General features: G+C 37.4%; 1 protein-coding gene across 13 annotated transcripts in view; it reads left to right on the top strand.

Annotated features, from left to right (window-relative positions):
• KAI2 (alpha/beta-Hydrolases superfamily protein) overlaps positions 1 to 4,289 on the top strand; it is a 38,496-nt gene extending 34,207 nt beyond the window's left edge. The window contains exons 2-6 of one of the 13 annotated variants that reach the window (XR_016267095.1): positions 1,069 to 1,510; positions 2,305 to 2,422; positions 2,895 to 2,963; positions 3,178 to 3,239; positions 3,512 to 4,019. Coding sequence is in view for 5 of the 13 variants with exons in the window: in XM_089459942.1 (XP_089316068.1) it covers positions 1,069 to 1,507 (439 nt within the window). In the remaining 8 variants the exon portion in view is untranslated. Of the gene's footprint in view, positions 1 to 1,068; positions 1,511 to 1,827; positions 1,867 to 2,304; positions 2,758 to 2,894; positions 3,240 to 3,511 lie in introns of those variants that run through there. The other 12 variants (XR_016267094.1, XR_016267092.1, XR_016267093.1 and 9 more) reach the window with 12 other exon arrangements.
• The last annotated feature ends 15,381 nt before the right edge of the window (positions 4,290 to 19,670 follow it).

The following is a 19,670-nucleotide window of genomic DNA, read 5'->3' on the forward strand; positions in this document are numbered from 1 at the left end:
GTGGCGTCCTCTCGAATTATGGTGATCAATCACGATAGGTCAACTTCCTGAAGGCATAACTTTTTCATACAAACTCCAATTAATGTCTTTCTTGCACTATTGGAAAGTGGTCTCTGAGTAGAATAATGTCATGGGTTATGCTTATGCGGGAAATTTTTACCCCCAAAAAAGATCATATAAGGTTTCAATTGGCCCCATAAAGGTTTTAGACCCCAATTACCCAAATTTGGTACCACTGATAAAACTGCTTCGGTAAGCTGATTCCTCTAATTTCTCCACTCTAAAAGCATCGAGATGGATGACAAATTATATAGTGATCCAATATGGATCACATTTAGTGGTTATTCCATTTAATTTTTCAGCAAATTAGATTACGAACATGGCCATGAATGTTTGGAAGGTCCCAAGAGCTTTTCTTGCATTGAAATTTTAGTTACATTTGTATGCCTTTCTTCATTAATTCCCATGGTCTCAATGGCTGGGTTTTATGCCTTGACCTTTCAAATTTCAGTTATTTTGCACTGTTTATGGTCATATGATTTCTAAGTATTTCTACATGAATATTTGGGATCTTGCAAGCCATGAGAAGGCCCTTTCAACTTAAACAGTTTTACTTCGTAGACTCCTCTGGTATGCAGATTACGATTTGGAGGGAATTCAACATACAAGCCTTATAGCTATATTTTATTTTGTCTATTCAGACTTGTAGTTTTCCTGAAAGCACGTTTTGTTATTTCAGACTTGTTTTCCTCAAAGCACATTTTGTTTATTCATACTTCTTGTTTCCTCAAAGCACGTCTATGAATGCAGGGAGGGTTTAACTATTTAAACACCTGATATTGTATTCTATCAATGTTCTAAGATCTGAGTAATAACTTGCAGGAAATCTTAATTATCATTTCTGTTGTTTTTTAACTGTCACTATTGTGGATTCTCTTCATTTCCTTCATGCATTGAGCAAACAACACTAATCTTACCATCATTTTTTATTTGTCATGCATATATCTAAATGATATAGATTATTCAAAACAACACTAATCTTACCATCATTTTTTCTTTGTTATGCAGATATCTAAATGATATAGATTATTTTGGAGGATTTGAACAGGAAGATTTGAACCAACTTTTTGAGGCAATGCAATCAAATTTTAAGGCTTGGGTCTCAGGATTTGCACCGTTAGCTGTTGGTGCTGATTTAGACTCCATTGCTGTCCAAGAATTCAGTCGAACTTTGTTCAATGTTAGACCTGATATTGCACTGAGTGTTGCAAAGACAATTTTCCAGAGTGACATGCGGAGCCTGCTGCCTCATGTTACTGTGCCCTGTCACATTCTGCAGAGCAGCAAGGATTTAGCAGTGCCTGTTGCTGTTGCAGAGTATATACATCAGAATTTGGGAGGCAAGTCGATTGTTGAGATTTTACCTTCAGAAGGGCACTTGCCTCAGTTGAGCTCTCCAGCTATAGTGCTTCCCGTTCTTTTACGTCATATTGAAGGATACATCTAGCAGGTTTGTTCTGTACCATTGTTCAAGGCTTATTATTTTTTCAGAGGGCTTGATATTCCACACAATGTGGGCCATTTTCCATCTAGATTTCTTCGTTGCACTGAAAGAAACGATGTGCTTTTGCAGCCCAGTTGGATGAGATGTGTAACATGTGTATGCCTGTCACACTAATAAAATCTAATGGAAAAAATATGTTGTCTCAGATCAAATATTAAAAGGACAAAAGAAAACAAAGAAAAAATGGATGAATATTAATAATAATAATAACAATAAAATATACTAGCATAGATCCATCTTAACCCTGTATCTTTATTGTGCAGAAAAGCAAGGTGATCTTACAGCCTAGTTGGAGGAGAAATGTAATATGTGCACATCCCTTGCACTCATAAAATAAAATAGAAAAAAATTGATGGCCAATGTCAAATGTTAAAAAGAAAAAAGAATGGGTGAATATTAATAATAAACAACAAATAATAATAACTAGCATAGATCCATATTAACCCCTGATTCAAGCACAAAGAGGTTTACACTTTTTTTTTTATCCCTCTTGGTGTTTAACAAATCTAGGCCCCAACACGGACTGTGTTGGAAGAATTGGGGCCTGTGTATTCAAGAGGGTATTGGCATACGGTGGTTCATTTTGCCAGAGTTTAGCATGTTGGCTAATTTTGGTGTTCCCCACCCCTGCAAACAAAATATAATCACATGCGCAACTGACCAGAAAGTAATCATGAGATTTTTTATTTCTGCTTTGATTAGTTGCCACAAATTTCTGACGAGTTGTAGCTGCTACGCAGAAATGGATTTTTGAGAATTTTTTCCTGATAAAAGCTTGGAATTCTTCAGATAACCACTACTGGGTTTGGCGGGCAGGTCTGCTGAAATTATATTGCTTATGGATTGAGCAATAAAGAGGTTGTGAGCCTGCTACCCACCTAATTTATCAGCCTTGAAGAATAATTAAGACTTTGCATTTGAGATTCTTTTTGTAGTGCCTCAAATTGTAATTTTGCAAGATAATAATGAGGGAATTATATTGTAAACTCAATGGTGGAGAATGCAGACAATTTGGTTGCTCTGGAATATTTGGATGAATCCTGTGATTTCTCAACTCTGATTCTTCCATATATTTTGAAGGGTTGCATGATACATATTATTTTGTGAATATGTTCATGGGAATTGCTCAAATGACATTCTACGCTTGACATTCAGGGTTACACGATATATATTTCTAATGTTCTTTCATCCCAGTAGTTATTTTTGTTGTTGTTGCAATGCATCTTTGTTTATTGCTTTCCAGGTCTCTTTAGTTTCACTTATTTGAGCCAAGCATCTCATCCCTTTCCTTTTTGTAACATGTAATGCATCTTTGTTTCTTGCTTTCCAGGTTTTTTTCAAGTTTGTCTTATCGGAGCCAAGCATCTCATCCCTTTCTTATTTATAACATGTTGTCAAGGTGGTAATGTTTTGGAATTTCTTTTCTCAACAGGATGCTTCTTCTATTGTAGAATCCTATTGTGTTTTCCGTGTACTATATTTGATCTCAGATTTATTTATTTATTTGTAAATCTGATATTTGCTTTTACATCATTCTAAATCTATTTTCATTTCTCATCTGTGTCTCAATCAATTATACATCTCTGTGAACTAAGTTTTTTTCTTGCTTTCAGTTACTATATTCTACTGTCATTCTATGGCAGGCTGTTAGTGTGTCAGCATTTGCCAGTATCAGGTTTGCTTCCTTAATTGTATAATAGATGTGTTGGACTTCCTTTTATTTCTATAGCGTTAATCACTACCCTGGGGTTGATTTTCTCCATTATTTACATGAGACTATTGATATGAAGAAAGTATCAAATGTATCAAATATTAATTTCTTCTCTATTAAATTCCATGTGAGTCCTTCGTTATTAAATAATAAATTAAAGTATTCTCTTCATTGTAGCTAATTTGATCTTGTACTCTAGTTTTCTGAGATTTGCTAAATATGTTTGTTCAATTTAGGTTGGACAAACCACTGGAGTATGACTGGTTGGTAAAGAGGGGGCGGGGGTATAATTCCCCACCACCCTCTATGGTTCAGTCCCCTCCCTAGAGTGGTATGTTTTATTCCATGAAATATCAGGGTTGTCATGGACTCATGGCTGTTAAGTTGGTCCCAACGTGGCTTTAACCATACATCATAACATGGCATCCCACACTATTGATAGTTGTTGGATGCCTGACTCTCAAGTTGAGAGGAAGCATCTTGCCAATTCCTCCAATATACGTTGTACAAGAAACATATCCCTATTGAATTCATTATTGTGTAAAATCTGAGTCTGGAGCTTCTTTTCCAATTTTTGTATTTATCAGCAAGAGCTTTGCATTGTTATCAATCAATCCTCATGTTTTGTTTGTACATTGTTGAAAATTTATAATATGATATTGTATCCCACTGTTTTTGTAGATCAGGGAGAGGCTGTGGATGGGAGGAAATTGAACGGCCAACAAGCAGCAAAATGTGTCTTTATCTTTAAACCTTGGGACAACACTCTTTTTAGATTTATGTGCTTCTCAAAAATAAAACATAAAGATGACATTATTAACAAAGATGTGGAAAAGTATCAAAAAAATTTGTTTGCATTACAAATAAAGAAAGTTCAGCCACATTAAGAACCAGATTCATAAAAAATTAGAAATAAGATATGGTTGATTCTTTTTCTATGGCATATGAAATCTGAAGACAATATTATTTTAATTCTCAAGAAGCACAGTTGGAACTGAGAACTCTGATATTTTATGTGGGTTTGCCCATCTATATTCTGAAGAATGGAATGGACGTGTGTTTATACTCTTAGAGTTAATACAATAGAAAGAGAGAGAGTGGATGTGTGTTTATACCCTTAGAGTTAATAAAATTGAAAGAGAGAGAGTGGACGTGTGTTTATACCGTTAGAGCTAATACAATTGAAAGAGAGAGAGTTTAATTGGGAGAGCACATGGTATACTTGGTAGGGCCATCTTAATTATTATTAAAGGACTGTCCAACAACTGATTTAGTTAAGTGGATTCATATGGCGCTCTTCAGTTATGCATAAGCAGTATTTCATTCTTCCTGACCTAGATGAGTTGTGGTTTCCGTAATAACTTATATGGGTTTTAGAGGTACAAATTGTCAGTGAATTTTATTTTAATATGCTGTTAAATACTAAGATCTGTAGAGATACAAATGATTGGGCTATTATCAAAACAAGAAGGCTAATCATTCTATGTTTTTAACCTTTTCCGGTTTGTCATTCCTAAAATCCAGCTGGGTAATCTTTGCCAAAATTGAAATTTTGTGATGAAATTGCTGTTTTTAAATGCAGAAATGGATTTAGCACCCTCAAATACTTCTAGTGCAACTGGATTGTGCAACATGAGGATCTAATTTATACAATTCTGTCATTCCAAAATGATTCTTGCTAGATTTCACACCCAAAATGCCAATTTTCCTTTTCGTTATTTTGGGCCACTAGAAAAAGAATGGTTCATAGCACTTTTAGATCATGACATCATCAAAATTCCTAGGAAATATTTGACAGGCTTTAGCAATAGTATTTTAATAAAGTCGACTTAGAAGACAAGCTATAAGTGAACATGTATAAATTTGCTTCTAAAAGAACCATCTAAACAATGGAAGATTGTTCCTCTTCATAGGGCTATACTGGTTGTTGTCGCCCAAAGTGTACACCTAAGGCGCAACGCTTAGAGTATGGGTTGTCACCCTAATCCCTACTCACTCCGTTCTAGCTCTCTCCTAGACAAGCTAACGGGGGTAGTCCCTAAAGATGGATGAAAGGGGGAAAACTTCTTGGAACAATAAGTTCTAGGAGATTTGCGGCATAACAATCACTTTTCTAAATAGCTTGAGTTAAGACTGAGCAATGAGATAGATATGTTCAATTAGATTAATGAGACAGATAATGATGAAACAATAAGAGACCACTGTCCTAATACAATGCTCAAAGAGAACAAGCTTGCAATTACAAAGTAAGTCCACAATACCAGTTATAATAATCAAATGCCAGATGAGGATGCAAATGCAAGATGATGACCAAGTTAGACAGCTTCAAAGAGAGGAGATAATGACAATATGCTTCAATATAAAAATCTAAGCCACTTATCAAGTCTTATGATATGTCACTTTGACACAAGGTTACAAGATTCCACTAATAGATCAAATGAAGCAATTCCAAGATTACTTGATGAAACCAAAATGATGATGAAGAAATGATAACCGAATCAAATGCCTTCAGTTAGAGTGTTTGATAGAGTGCTCTTCACAAGGAACATGAGCCAACAATCAGTTATGATATTAGGAGCACTGTAAATTCAGATTTCAAAATTCTGTAACAAGATTGCACTCTTGAAATTTTTATACCAGACAACAGAAAATGTCACTGTCAAACAAAGATGAGCTCACTATCAAGCATATATCAGTCCAGAATATCGTACATCAGGATGCAAGGAACAATGCGAGCGCTCAATTACTAACCTTAGTGCTAGATGCCATATAAGGATGCCATTGAGATATCACTGCTGTAGCTGAAAATTAGTCAATATCAGTCCTCAATAAAACAAAATCAGTCAACCAATTTAGATTGCCCTAGATCTTTTTATTATGCTTGCAATATGATTAAGGTTTGTAATGTAGAGTCTTCAGATCTGGTTACTCTATCTTAGTCCACTGCATAAAATGATAGCCCCAAAACCTTGTGATTAACCAAGCAATTTTTTTACCTTTAATGTGATTAAGGGCTGCCACTAAATGAGTTTTAGATCTGTGGTTTTGCTGCAGTGTTAAATTAGTCACAAGATCTCATGAAAGGAAAACTGAGACAACTGATTTAATCCTCATGGCTGATATACAATATTTGAATGTTCTTAGATTCAAAATTCAATGACAGCCAACAACTTATATGCAACAAGAATGGCCCTTTAAAAATTACTGTCAAGTGAATTTTCCAATGGTCATGCTGAAGGAAGGAGGAGCCCTTGAGAGCAGATCAGAGGTTGCATTAGGGAGAAATGGAACGCCGCTGAGGGATGCTAGTATGATGAAAATGAGATGTAAGATGCAATGGAACAAGCACTTACTCAAAATCTTTTTCAAAGATAATGCAGTCTTAAAAGAGATACAACAGTCATGAAATAAGCTCAATAACTTATGCCCAAATAAACAATGCAATCATTGTTACGATGAACCTTAAAAATTAAATCTGATATGCAATGTTAATGACAGTCAACTTTTTAAGTATAAATTTGGTGGAACATGTGTAATTGTTGAACCAATGATTATCAGATTTTCTTATCTTCCCTCCTTTGTACTTGACATGGTAATGAATCAGATTTTAATATGTATTCCCAGAATTTTGCAACAATCATAAATTTAGATTGATGCCCAACTTATATGTCAATGCCACCAAGGTTTAGAGTGCCTCATATCTCAAAAAACCTTGCTGCAATATCTCTTACCTTAATGTATTGGTGGAGAAGAGCCCCAAGGAAGATTGCTCTATCCTTTTCAAAAAAAAATGCCACTGTGCTTAGGGCAGAGACCTCAAAAGAGGGTTGTGAAGAGGATGATGAGGGATAAGGGAAGAAGAGGAAGGGAACTGAGGGAGGAAAATGAAAGAGGAGGTTAGCGGCAAGGGTTTACAGCCGCTACAGGTAGCGTTACGCTGTAAGAGAGAAGGAGAAAGGAGCTGGAAAAACAACAGGGAAACACTGCCACAAAGGATGGATAAGGGCTACAGAACCTAGTAGGGTGAGCAGGGATGTCGAGAGGAGAAGGTAGTGGTAGAGATGCAGACAGATTAGGAAACGGAGGCTTAGGTAAGGCTGCGTGGAGGGTTTCAAGAGGGCTAAGGATTGAGCGGAGGCTGCCTTCAGGGCTCAAAAAATTATTTTTTCCCTTTTCTTTGAAAAATTTGATGAAGATCTCGAATTGAAGTTGAAACCTCAAATGCGAATAATTTTCTCAATAATTGGATCTTTCCCTCCAAGGTCTAGATTTGGCTTCAAATCAATTTCTTCTTTTAGACCTACACTTGCAAAACAAAAACAAAAAATACCCAGATCCCATACAAAAATGAATAAAAAACCGGAAAACCCAAGTTAAAAAGACTCCAGATCTATACAAAATATAATAGATCTATACAAGTAATTTATAGATCTATGCAAATAATTTATAGATCTATTAGATCTGAAGAGTATGAGCCCAACTCCACTCCTAGATCTGATAATTTAAGACTCTAAGACTCTTAATAGCCAGATCTATCAAATTTTCCACAAAATTAGATTTTTAAAATTTTAAAAGGAGTTGCTAACTCGAAACCCTCTGTGTATCACCAACAAAATCTTATGATAAGCCTAGAGCTAATTTAGCTAGGCTCTTTAGGAAACACAGATCAAGAGTTGGCTAGTCCAATTGAAAGCTTTCCCAAACGTCCAAGGATCTAAAATCAAGATTTCCTTGCAAAACTTGATCCAACCATTAAAAATAGAGCGAGAAAATAATAATAAAACTCAAACAAATAGAGATATCTGCTATTACGTTCAAAATTTAGATTATTATTAAAATCCTAGCAACTGAGCAAGATATCTGTACTCAAATCACTTTTCAGAAGCTATCAACAATGGCTTCAGAAAAAATTATGCATGAAAACGACACATCTTACAGTGTTCCCATGAAGAGTAACACCAACAGAAATTAACCCCAAAGTCTTTATTTATTATCTAGAAATAAAAGATTACACTAGAGCTTTTGCTAAGCACACATTTCAAAGGTTGGATGTATCGACTGACAAATGACTTTCTATTTAAAGATAATTCCTCCAACGGCTAGTTCGAGTGATCCTCGTTAAAGCAATATCGACCGTTGATGAAGATTAAAATTTCTTTTAATTTTATCAGTAGTAATATTTAATTTTTGAGGAAATTCGAAATTTTCATTTAAATGCATTTTAATTAACTCAAAAATTAAATTTTTGAGTTAATTTCCTCAAAAAATTGACTTTGACTTAACGTTAGGGATCAAAGGTTTAAAATTTATCAAAATAATTAATTTACTTTAGTCCCTAGACTTCTTAAAATTAATATTTTTAGGATCGACGACTTTTCCTTTTGGAGAATTTAAATTTACCTAAGACCTATAATTAATTAAATTTCTGGCTTAGGGTTTTAATTAAATTTTGGCCATAAATTTAATTAACTAACATATGGAGGGATAAATTATTTCTTCAACCCTCAAGACATTTTACATCATGATTTTCATATTTTTTATATCATAAGGGGGAAAACCCATTTGGAATAGAACCCTCACGGACCACCTATTTTTGCGACACAAATATAATTCAACAGACCAATCAATTTGTAAAAAAAAACCTAACTAAATACTTAGGATTATTTTCAAATCATTTTTACATAGACTCGATTTAAAACATTAGGACTCGCATAAGATCTTAGCGACAAAATCCATTTCAACTTTGGTGTAAGACTAGAGGAAAATTTTGCGGACCATTCGAGAATGGACCAATGAGACAAAAAACCTCCCAAAATGGAGATCATCACTAGAAAAGTAGGTTTACCTAGGTCGTTACATACATGACACAGCTCGCTGAGATTATTTACATTATACACATGCATAAAGGGTTTGCATAACATTTTGGAAGTCAAGTTAACGATGATAGTTAGACGTCACAGACACATCGATTAAGTGATATCCCTTTTGCAAAAAAAGGCGGTGTATTGCTATTGGTCGTTGACACGTAGTGGTCAACATTTGGCTCTACTTGGGGACACGTTGTTGCACTGGAGGAATGTGAGAATCCAAAATCTGCATCCATGCAACACATAAGATAACATAAGTAGCGTCCATCCAAAAATCATCATATAACGTTAAGCACAAGAAAGATATAAACTCTTCATTTATTAAATATCCTAATAACATGAACTACCTACAAAAATAAAATATTGAAATAAAAGGGTGTAAGGTTAGGAATATAATACAAAGGATGTCCCATGGCATCAAATGCGTTCAATGTAGTGCACGCTGAGCATTTCCCTGCTTTCAAGAAAATTTGTTCGCTGTTTTTCAAATGTGCCATGTCCAATCCTGCATATGATAAGACTTTTTTCTTTCCGAAAGTCAAGCTGCTTGCGGTTATGAGATGGATCAAACCGCTCTCTCTTTCTCTCTCTTGTGCTTTTTCTTTGTGGAATGTTGTGATGTTGATGATGATGTGGTCGACGCACAACTTCTTTCTTGATCCGAAAAACAATCATATGGAAAATTTGGTATGTTCAAGACCTTTGTGACCTGCACTTTATGAACCTGATCTGTTATGACTGGTGGATCAACCATGTAAGCATCAACCTGATTCTCATCAATTTCCATTTTATTCGGGTCACTTTCAATTAGCCACTTTTCAATTGAACAAATGACCTCTTCATAATAAGATGGAGCTTTGCTGCAACAGACATGGAGGCTTATGATCTATTGACGTTTCCTTGTTTATTTCATCCTCTGATCGATGCTAAAATTTCTGTACATGTATCTTTTCCATTGTTATGGCATCCATCTGGTTAGAGTGTTCAACCTTCATAGCATTGACTTCCTTGGCATGGTTTTCCTCCATGGTCAATAACTTACTCTGAAGACATATCTGACCAGCTTCAATGTCCTTTATAATTTTATCATTTTTTGCTTTCATGCCCATGAAGCAGTTTTGCATATAGTTTATTTTTTTCTTATGATTTGCTTGCATGGTAGCTAACTAATTATTATAATCGAATCTCATGATGGTCATTTCTTCATCTATAGTTGACAATTTGTTCTGAATCAAACTTATTTTTTCTTGATAACTTGCTTCCATGGCAGTTACTTGATTTGAATGATTGAATTCCATGATTGTCATCTTTTCCTCTAGGGCTAATAACTTGCTTTGCATAGAATTAATTAACTTGGCATGATTAGCTGTTAATCTTGTCTGATTAAGTTCCATACATTTAATAAGTGGAGCCTAATTAATGTATGCATTCTTGGTTACTTGAGCTTGATTTAACTGTATGTCTTTAACCATTTGAATTAACTCCTTGAAATTATTTTCAAATTCTATAGTTTCCTTTACTTCAGCTTTCGCTTTGACTTTTTCTTTATCTCTATATCTATCTTCAAAGGAATCAATGATTGATTGTAGAGAATCAAAAGGTTATCACGGAACTTAACAAAACAATCTAAAGCATCCCTAGATAAGGTGATAACGAAAATATTCATCTTCGCATATTCATATTTAGAATATGGGCGACACTTGCTTATACAGAGGTTGGCATTATGAAGGTGAGTTTCGACAGTAAAAACATTGTTACCTTGAAAAGGAGGAAATTCATCGATGGCTTCACCCAAAACATAAGAATAACATGTGGAGCTCCCTGAATGTTAGTAAAATCACAAGGAGCAAACAAGTCGAAATCCATGATGATTTGCTTAAAGGGGAAAAGATGGGCCAAATGGAATATCAGAGAGAGAGATCCCTACTTAAGAAAATCAAAACATCTACAAGAAGCGAGCTTCTAGCAAAAATTCTTGTAAGAAATGGAAGAAGTCGAGTCGCCATTTGAGCATGAATCTCTCACAAAGTTTCCAAAGGCGAAACTGAAAATTTAGCGGATGGACGCAAATGGATATTCTGGGAGGGCTCCTTGTCTGGGATTAAATGAATGAATAATTGGAGTCGCCACCCACACAGGAAACCAACTAGAATGTCTAGGTGCAGAGAGTGCAGATGACAGGATTAGATGAGAGAGATGACGAGAGTAAGGATGGCGAGAAATGAAGAGACGAAATGATGCCAGAAAAATGAGATGAAATGTCGTAAAGCCAAGGTCCAATAAATTGATCCTTGGTGGCAATGCGCGTTGAAAATAGCAACAAGAAATGCTAAATATAGAAGTGCTAAAAATAGCACTGTTATAAATAGCATTTCGAGATACATTCCAATTTTAGTTAGTCCCTGAACTAAAATTCGAATTTGATCTTAGCAGCTGTTTGAAAAATAATTAATTAATCTATCTTGAGTTAATTAGTTGGAGAAAATCAAACATGAAGTCTGTGTGAAGACATGCAACAATTTTCCCTTTGATTGAGGAAGTTATCCCTTAATTAAAGTGATCAGGATGAGTTGTACTTTGAGTTGTAATTAGTTAGCTCAGTTAACTGAGTTAAGTCCAGTTAGATTAGTTCCAACAGTTTGTGGAACTGATTGTGAGTTTAATTAGTTAATGCATGCATGCATGTAACTACTGGACTTCAGATAACTGCATATTCTCTCATAAATAACTCATGCATGTCAGTTTAGTCATAGACCCAATTAAGATCAGAGGATGGGACAATGTACTAGCAGTTACAGGAATATTCCATTGAAGATATCTCTTGCATGCAGAAGGAATTCATTCCTTGGAGATTGCGCAGTTACTTCTGAGTTTAGTGTTGTGTGCGAGAGGAGAATTCACATAGGTGGTAGCCAGAGGACCCAGGAGAAATTGCGCAAGGAAATAGGAGGCTTGGAAGACTGAGGGAAGGCATATGTTATGTCTATTCAGTCTATGAGCAGCATTGAGGGCAGTTTGTGGAACTGATTGTGAGTTCAGTTAGTTAATGCATGCATGCATGTAACTACTGCACTTCAGATAACTGCATATTCTCTCATAAATAACTCATGCATGTCAGTTCAGTCATAGACCCAATTGAGATCAGATGATGGGACAATGTACTAGCAGTTGCAGGAATATTCCATTGAAGATATCTCTTGCATGCAGAAGGAATTCATTCCTTGGAGATTGCGCAGTTACTTCTGAGTTTAGTGTTGTGTGTGAGAGGAGAATTCACACAGGTGGTAGCCAGAGGACCCAGGAGAAATTGCGCAAGGAAATAGGAGGCTTGGAAGACTGAGGGAAGGCATATGTTGTCTATTCAGTCTATGAGCAGCATTGAGGGATTGTATTGAGAGCTGGATAGCTTGTGAGCTGAAGCTTTCTGTAATCCAGACATATTTCCACTTGTATGATAATACAGAGATCGGGGTTTTCAGCTAAGGCTTTCCCCAGAGTATTTTTCTGTGTTCATGTGTGATTGATTTCTCATTCTCTGCTATATGTGTTCTATTTGATTTTTGCTCAAATCAATTAAGCTTCCGCAAGTTTGTTTGTAGGAGTAGGTCAAATATTTTTCTTTAGTATATTGCATTATCTGGTGATCTACAATGAGAAATTCTACATGGTATCAGAGCAAAGGTGATCAAAGTAGAGAACAATATACAAAGAAAGGAGAAGTTCGAAGTTTGAATTTCCTGATTATAAAATTCGAATTCTTATCACATCTCAAATTTCACCAATGGCGTTCAACGATTTGAGACTCGAGTATGCCCTTGATGGTAGCTCGAATTATATAGCCTGGAAGGATCGCATGGAAGCAGTATTAGAGGACAACGGTTTGAAGGACTTCATTGATCAAGAAGTCCCTAAAGCAGCCGCTGCTAATGCCCAAGAATTGGTGGAATGGAAGAAATGTGTGGCTAGAGCGAGGAGGATTCTTTTGGTTCGAGACCACATAGTCTCGAGTCTCCATGGGAAGGAGACACCATTTTCAATGTGGAAAACATTGAAGGATCTATATCAGAACAACGTCGATCAGAGGAAGCTGGCGCTGAAAGACAAGCTTCAGAAAATCAAGTGTGAAAAGGGCGACACGATCTCTACATGTCTGAACAAGCTCACCACCTACAGGGATGAGCTTGGAAGTGTAGGGATCACAACAACCGATGGTGACATGGTGAGTCTTGCTCTCCTCGGTCTTCCTAAGAGCTGGCATAGCTACCAAGACTCAGTAAATGGAAGAGAGGAATTGCTAGATTGGGAACGACTTTGGTCAGATATGATGCAAGAGGAGATAAGGAGAAGCACCAGAGATGGATCTTCATCAAAGTAAGATGATGAAGAAAATCTAGCCTTAGTGAGTAAGGCGAGGAAAGGGAAGGGGAAGGCTTCCCATTCCAAATCGAGTTCTTCCCATGGTGGGAAGAAGATTGACAAATCGAAAGTGAGAGGCTTTCATTGTCACGAGGTGGGCCATTATGCTACGAATTATCCACAGAAGAAATCCAAGAAAGGATCCTCGAAGGGATGAGATGGTGAGGCACTGGCCTCACAGTTCGAATTGGATTTCACCCTCATCGCATGCATGGTTTCATCGATGGTGGGATGTGTTTGGTACCTGGACAGTGGAGAAGAAGGACCTCCAGATGTGCATCGAGATGGGCAATGATGGAAAATACTGTGTTCCAGGTGAAGGTACGGTTGTGTTTCAGAGGGAGCATGAAGCTCCTCTCACCTTGATTGACATAAAGTATGTTCCTGGTCTGAAGAAGAATCTTGTGTCTGTCGCTATGCTGGAAGACAAAGGCTCTGATATAGTCTTTAGTAAAAGAAAGACATTCCTGAGGCATATCGGCACTAGACAGACCAAGAGAATTGGGATTCGTGTAAAGAATCTCTACAAGCTGGAGGTAGACGACTGTGCTGCCTTGAGTTCTAAAGCAGAGTTGGTGCAGAGCCAAGATGTTGGCGAGCTATGGCATAGAAGATTGGGCCACTTGCACCATGGGGCCTTGAAGATCATGTAGCAGATTTCTACCAGACTTCCCAAGGGAAAACTGGGGCAAGTGGATACATGTAAAGGTTGTACCTTAGGTAATTATGCAAAATATTCATTTCAGGATCGAGACAGTAGAGCTTGAGCAATCCTGGAGCGAGTTCATACAGATGTTTGTGGACCATTCTCTACAGCCTCCATCACTAAACAAAGGTACTATGTTATTTTTATTGATGATTTTTCTTGTAGATGTTGGATCTACTTCATGTAGAAGAAGGATCAAACCTTCTCAAGGTTTTGTGAGTTCAAAGCCTTGGCAGAGAAAGAATCTGGAAAGAAAATAAGGGCATTGCATAGTGACAATGGTGGAGAGTATGTCTCCCAACAGTTTAAGGACTTCTGTGTTGCAGAAGGAATTAAACGGGAGTTGACGACATCCCATAATCCACAACAGAATGGGGTGGACGAAAGAAATAACAGATCGATTGTGGGAGCAACTCGGGCAATGTTGCATGACCAAAGCCTACCACTTCATTTGTGGGCTGAGGTATGCAATATAGCAGTATACTTGTAGAACAGAAACCCGCATCCTATATTGGGAATGAAGACACCAGTGGAGGCATTTTCTAGGAAGAAACCAGATGTGAGTCACTTCAGGATATTTGGATCATCGGTTTATTGCCATGTGACCAAAGATGCCCAGAAGAAGCTAGATCCAACAACTGAGTTGGGGATACTTGTGGGGTACACTGATACACCCCACAACTATCGGGTGTTCTTGCCTACCAGTCAGAGGACAGTGGTACGCAGAGATCTGAAGTTCGACAAGCAGAAAGCCATGCGAGTATCACTTGAGAGGGAGCTCAAGTTGCATGCAGAGGAGGAACTTTTGGTTCCTAAGGAGGAGGAGCCTCAAATTGATGCGGAGCAGCCGCATGCAGAGGATCCGGGAGTGGAGACATCCACTCATGCAGAGTCTTCCAGAGATGGGCGAAAACGCTCAAGGGAAGCTGACAGGTTGATGCTGGATGTGAGAGAGAATGTGGGACAACCATCTTCTTAGCGCAGACAGAGGAGGTCACCCGAGTGGTACACTGGTTACATGGCCCTGGTTGGGGAGTGTGTAGAGACCGAACCTTCTTCATTTGAGGAAGTAGTGCAACAACTAGTCTTGGTTGATGCTATGGTGGAGTATGACTCCATCGTTCGGAACAGTGTTTGGGATGTTGCCCCAAGATCGGAGGACAAGTCAGTGGTGATTTCCCGATGGCTTTACAAGGTAAAGCAAGCGGCTGATGGCAGTGTTGAGAAACATAAGGCAAGGTTTGTTGCTTGTGGTTTCTCACAGGTCGAGGGGATCGACTGCAATGAGTATTTTTCTCCTATAGCAAGGTACTCATCTATCAGATTGATGTTGGCACTATCAGCTCAGATGGGTTGGAAGATCATCAGATGGATGTGAAGACTGTGTTCCTCAATGGCAAGATTGAGGAAGAGGTGTACATTAAGCAACTGGAAGGTTTTGAGACCTTCGATCAAGAGTCGCATGTGTGCCGACTCAAGAGAGCTTTGTACGGGCTGAAGCAAGTACCTCGTGCTTGGTACACCAGGATTGACAACTATTTCACCGGGTTGGGCTTCACAAAGAGTGAAGCAGATGCGAACCTTTACCACATCATGGTAGAAGGTAAGCCATTGATCATTGTTCTTTATGTTGATGATCTGATATTGACAGGTGATGATTAGTTGATCAAGTCTTGCAAGGAGGACCTTGCAAGAGAGTTCGAGATGAAAGACATGGGTCTTATGCACTACTTTCTAGGCATGGAAATGTGGCAGAAGGATGGGGAAGTGTTTGTGTCTCAAGGCAAGTATGCCAATGAGATACTCAGGCGATTCCACATGGAGAAGTGCAAGCCCATGCAGACTCCTCTAGCTGGTAACTGGAGGAAGGAGGATGCTACTTCAGGTGAGGTAGTAGCTGCTACTGTTTATCGGCAGCTTGTGGGTTCATTGATGTATCTAGTGAACAAACGACCAGATGTGTGCTTTGCGGTGAACTAGCTGAGTCAAGCTATGGTTCATCCTACCACGCTGTTTTGGAAGGCAACGAAGCATGTGCTAAGATACCTCAGAGGCACATCTCAGTATGGATTGTGATACAGACGGACAGAGGGAGTGAAGCTTTAGGGCTTCACAGATGTCGATTGGGCAGGGAGTCCATCAGACCGGAAGAGCACTTCAGGAGGAATTTTCAACCTTGGTTCAGTTGCAGTTTCTTGGTACAACAAGAAACAGAGGTCAGTTGCACTTAGCTCAGCAGAGGCTAAATACATGGCTGCCAATGAGGCAGCATGTGAGGCCATTTGGATGCGGAAAATTCTAGTTGGATTGTCTGGTCAGAGGATAGCTCCAACTGTGATCTATTGCGATAATCAAAGTTGTATCAAACTCTCTGAGAATCCAGTATTTCATGACAGGTCCAAGCATATCGATACTCAGTATCATCATCTTCGAGACTGTGGTGAAGAGGATCATGTTGTTGCTGTATGTTTCGACCGAGGAACAAGATGCAAATATTTTGACTAAGGCATTGTCAAAATGCAAGTTCGAGTTCCACAGAGATAGGATTGGGGTGAAAGATAATCCCTTTCTTGTTAAGAGGGAGTGTTGAAAATAGCAACAAGAAATGCTAAATATAGAAGTGCTAAAAATATAACTGCTATGAATCTCATTTCGGGATACATTCCAATTTTAGTTAGTCCCTAAACTAAAATTGAGAATTAAAATTCGAATTTGATCTTAGTAGCTGTTTGAAACATAATTAATTAATTCATCTTGAGTTAATTAGTTGGAGAAAATCAAACATGAAGTCTACGTGAAGACATGCAACAGTTTTCCCTTTGATTGAGGAAGTTATCCCTTAATTAAAGTGATCGGGATGAGTTGTACTTTGAGTTGTAATTAGTTAGCTCAGTTAACTGAGTTAATTCCAGTTAGATTAGTTCCAACAGTTTGTGGAACTGATTGTGAGTTCAGTTAGTTAATGAATGCATGCATGTAACCACTGCACTTCAGATAATTGAATATTCTCTCATAAATAACTCATGCATGTCAGTTCAGTCAGAGACCCAGTTGAGATCAGATGATGGGACAGTGTACTATCAGTTGTAGGAATATTTCATTGAGGATATCTCCTGCATATAGAAGGAATTCACTCCTTGGAGATTGCACAGCTACTTCTGAGTTTAGTGTTGTGTGTGAGAGGAAAATTCACACAGGTGGCAGCCAGAGGACCCAGGAGAAACTGCGCAAGGAAATAGGAAGCTTGGAGGACTGAGGGAAGGCATATGTTGTGTCTATTCAGTCTATGAGAAACATTGAGGGATTGTACTTAGAGCTGGATAACTTGTGAGCTAAAGCTTTGTGTAATCCAGACATATGTCCACTTGTATGATAATATAGAGATCGGGGTTTTTAGCTGAGGCTTTCCCCAGAGTATTCTTCTGTGTTCATGTGTGATTGATTTCTCATTCTCTGTTATATGTGTTCTATTTGATCTTGCTCAAATCGATTAAGCTTCCGCAAGTTTGTTTGTAGAAGTAGATCAAGTATTTTGCTTTAGTATATTGCATTATCTGGTGATCTACAGTGAAAAATTTTACAATGCTAAGAAGTGTTGGTTTTGTTGGCTCAAATGAGAGATGAGAAATGAAAAGAATGATAAGGAAATGTCGTTGAAACGCAAAGAATAAAATATCTTCAACAACAACGCCAAAAAATGTCGTCGCCCAAAGTGTACACCTAAGGCGCAACGTTTAGAGTAGGGGCTGTCACCCTGATCTCTACTCACTCCGTTCTAGCTCTCTCCTAGACAAGCTAAGGGGGGTAGTCCCTAAAGATGGATGAAAGGGGGAAAACTTGTAGGAACAATAAGTTCTAGGAGATTTTCCCCATAACAATCACTTTTCTAAGTAGCTTGAGTTAAGACTGAGAAATGAGATAGATATGTTCAATCAGATTAACAAGACAAATAATGATGAAACAATAAGAGACTAGTGTCCTAATACAATGCTCAAAGACATTTAAAAGTGTTTGCTCAACAATATATGATATCTCAAACTACCAAGTAAGCAATGCTGCAAGGGGAATGTTAGTTTAATCGATCAAGATAACAAAAAATATGAGCAATAAATAATTTAAGAACGTTTTGCAAGTAATTATGATTTACAACAAGCTTGCAATTACAAAGTAAGCCCACAATTCCAGTTATAATAGTCAAATGCCAGATGAGGATGAAAATGCAAGGTGATGACCAAGTTAGATAGCTTCAAAGAGATGAGATAATGATAATATGCTTCAATATAAAAATCTAAACCACTTATAATCAAGTCTTATGATATGTCACTTTGACACAAGGTTACAAGATTTCACTAATAGATCAAATGAAGCAATTCCAAGATTACTTAATGAAACCAAAATGATGATGAAGAAATGATAACCGAATCAAATGCCTTCAGTTATAGTGTTTGTTAGAGTGCTCTTCACAAGGAACATAAGCGAACAATCAGTTATGATATTAAGAGCACTATAAATTCAGATTTCAAAATTTTGTAACAAGATTGGACTCTTGAAATTCTTATACCAGACAATAGAAAATGTCATTGTCAAACAAAGATGAACTCACTGTCAAGCATATATCAACCCAGAATATCATACACCAGGATGCAAGGAACAATGCAAGTGCTCAATTACTAATCTTAGTGCTAGATCCCATATAAGGATGCCATTGAGATATCACTGCTGTAGCTGAAAATTAGTCAATATCAGTGCTCAATAAAACAAAATCAGTCAACCAATTTAGATTTCCCTAGATCTTTATTATTATGCTTGCAATATGGTTAAGGTTTGTAATGCAGAGTCTTCAAATCTGGTTACTCTATCTTAGTCCACTGCATACAATGATAGCCCTTAAACCTTGTGATTAACCAAGCAATTTTTTTTACCTTTAATGTGATTAAGGGCTGCCACTAAATGAGTTTTAGATCTGTGGTTTTGCTGCAGCCTTAAATTAGTCACAAGATCTCATGAAAGGGAAATTGAGACTGCTGATTTAATCCTAAAGGCTGATATACAATATTTGAATGTTCTTAGATTCAAAATTCAATCACAACCAACAACTTAAATGCAACAAGAATGGCCCTGTAAAAATTACTGTCAAGCGAATTTTCAATGGTCATGTTGAAGGAACGAGGAACCCTTGAGAGCAGATCAGAGGCTGCGTTAGGGAGAAGTGGAACACTGCCGATGGATGCTAGTATGATGAAATTGAGATGTAAGATGCAATGGAACAAGCACCTACTCAAAAGTTTTTTCAAAGATAATGCATTCTTAAAAGAGATACAACAGTGATGAAATAAGCTCAATAACTTATGCTCAAATAAACAATGCAATCATTTTTACGATGAACCTTAAAAATTAAATATGAAT

The sequence above is a fragment of the Pinus tabuliformis genome, chromosome 7 (assembly GCF_031772625.1).
Source record: "Pinus tabuliformis cultivar Carrire ecotype Pingquan chromosome 7, CPIR1, whole genome shotgun sequence".
Taxonomy (NCBI): Eukaryota; Viridiplantae; Streptophyta; class Pinopsida; order Pinales; family Pinaceae; genus Pinus; species Pinus tabuliformis.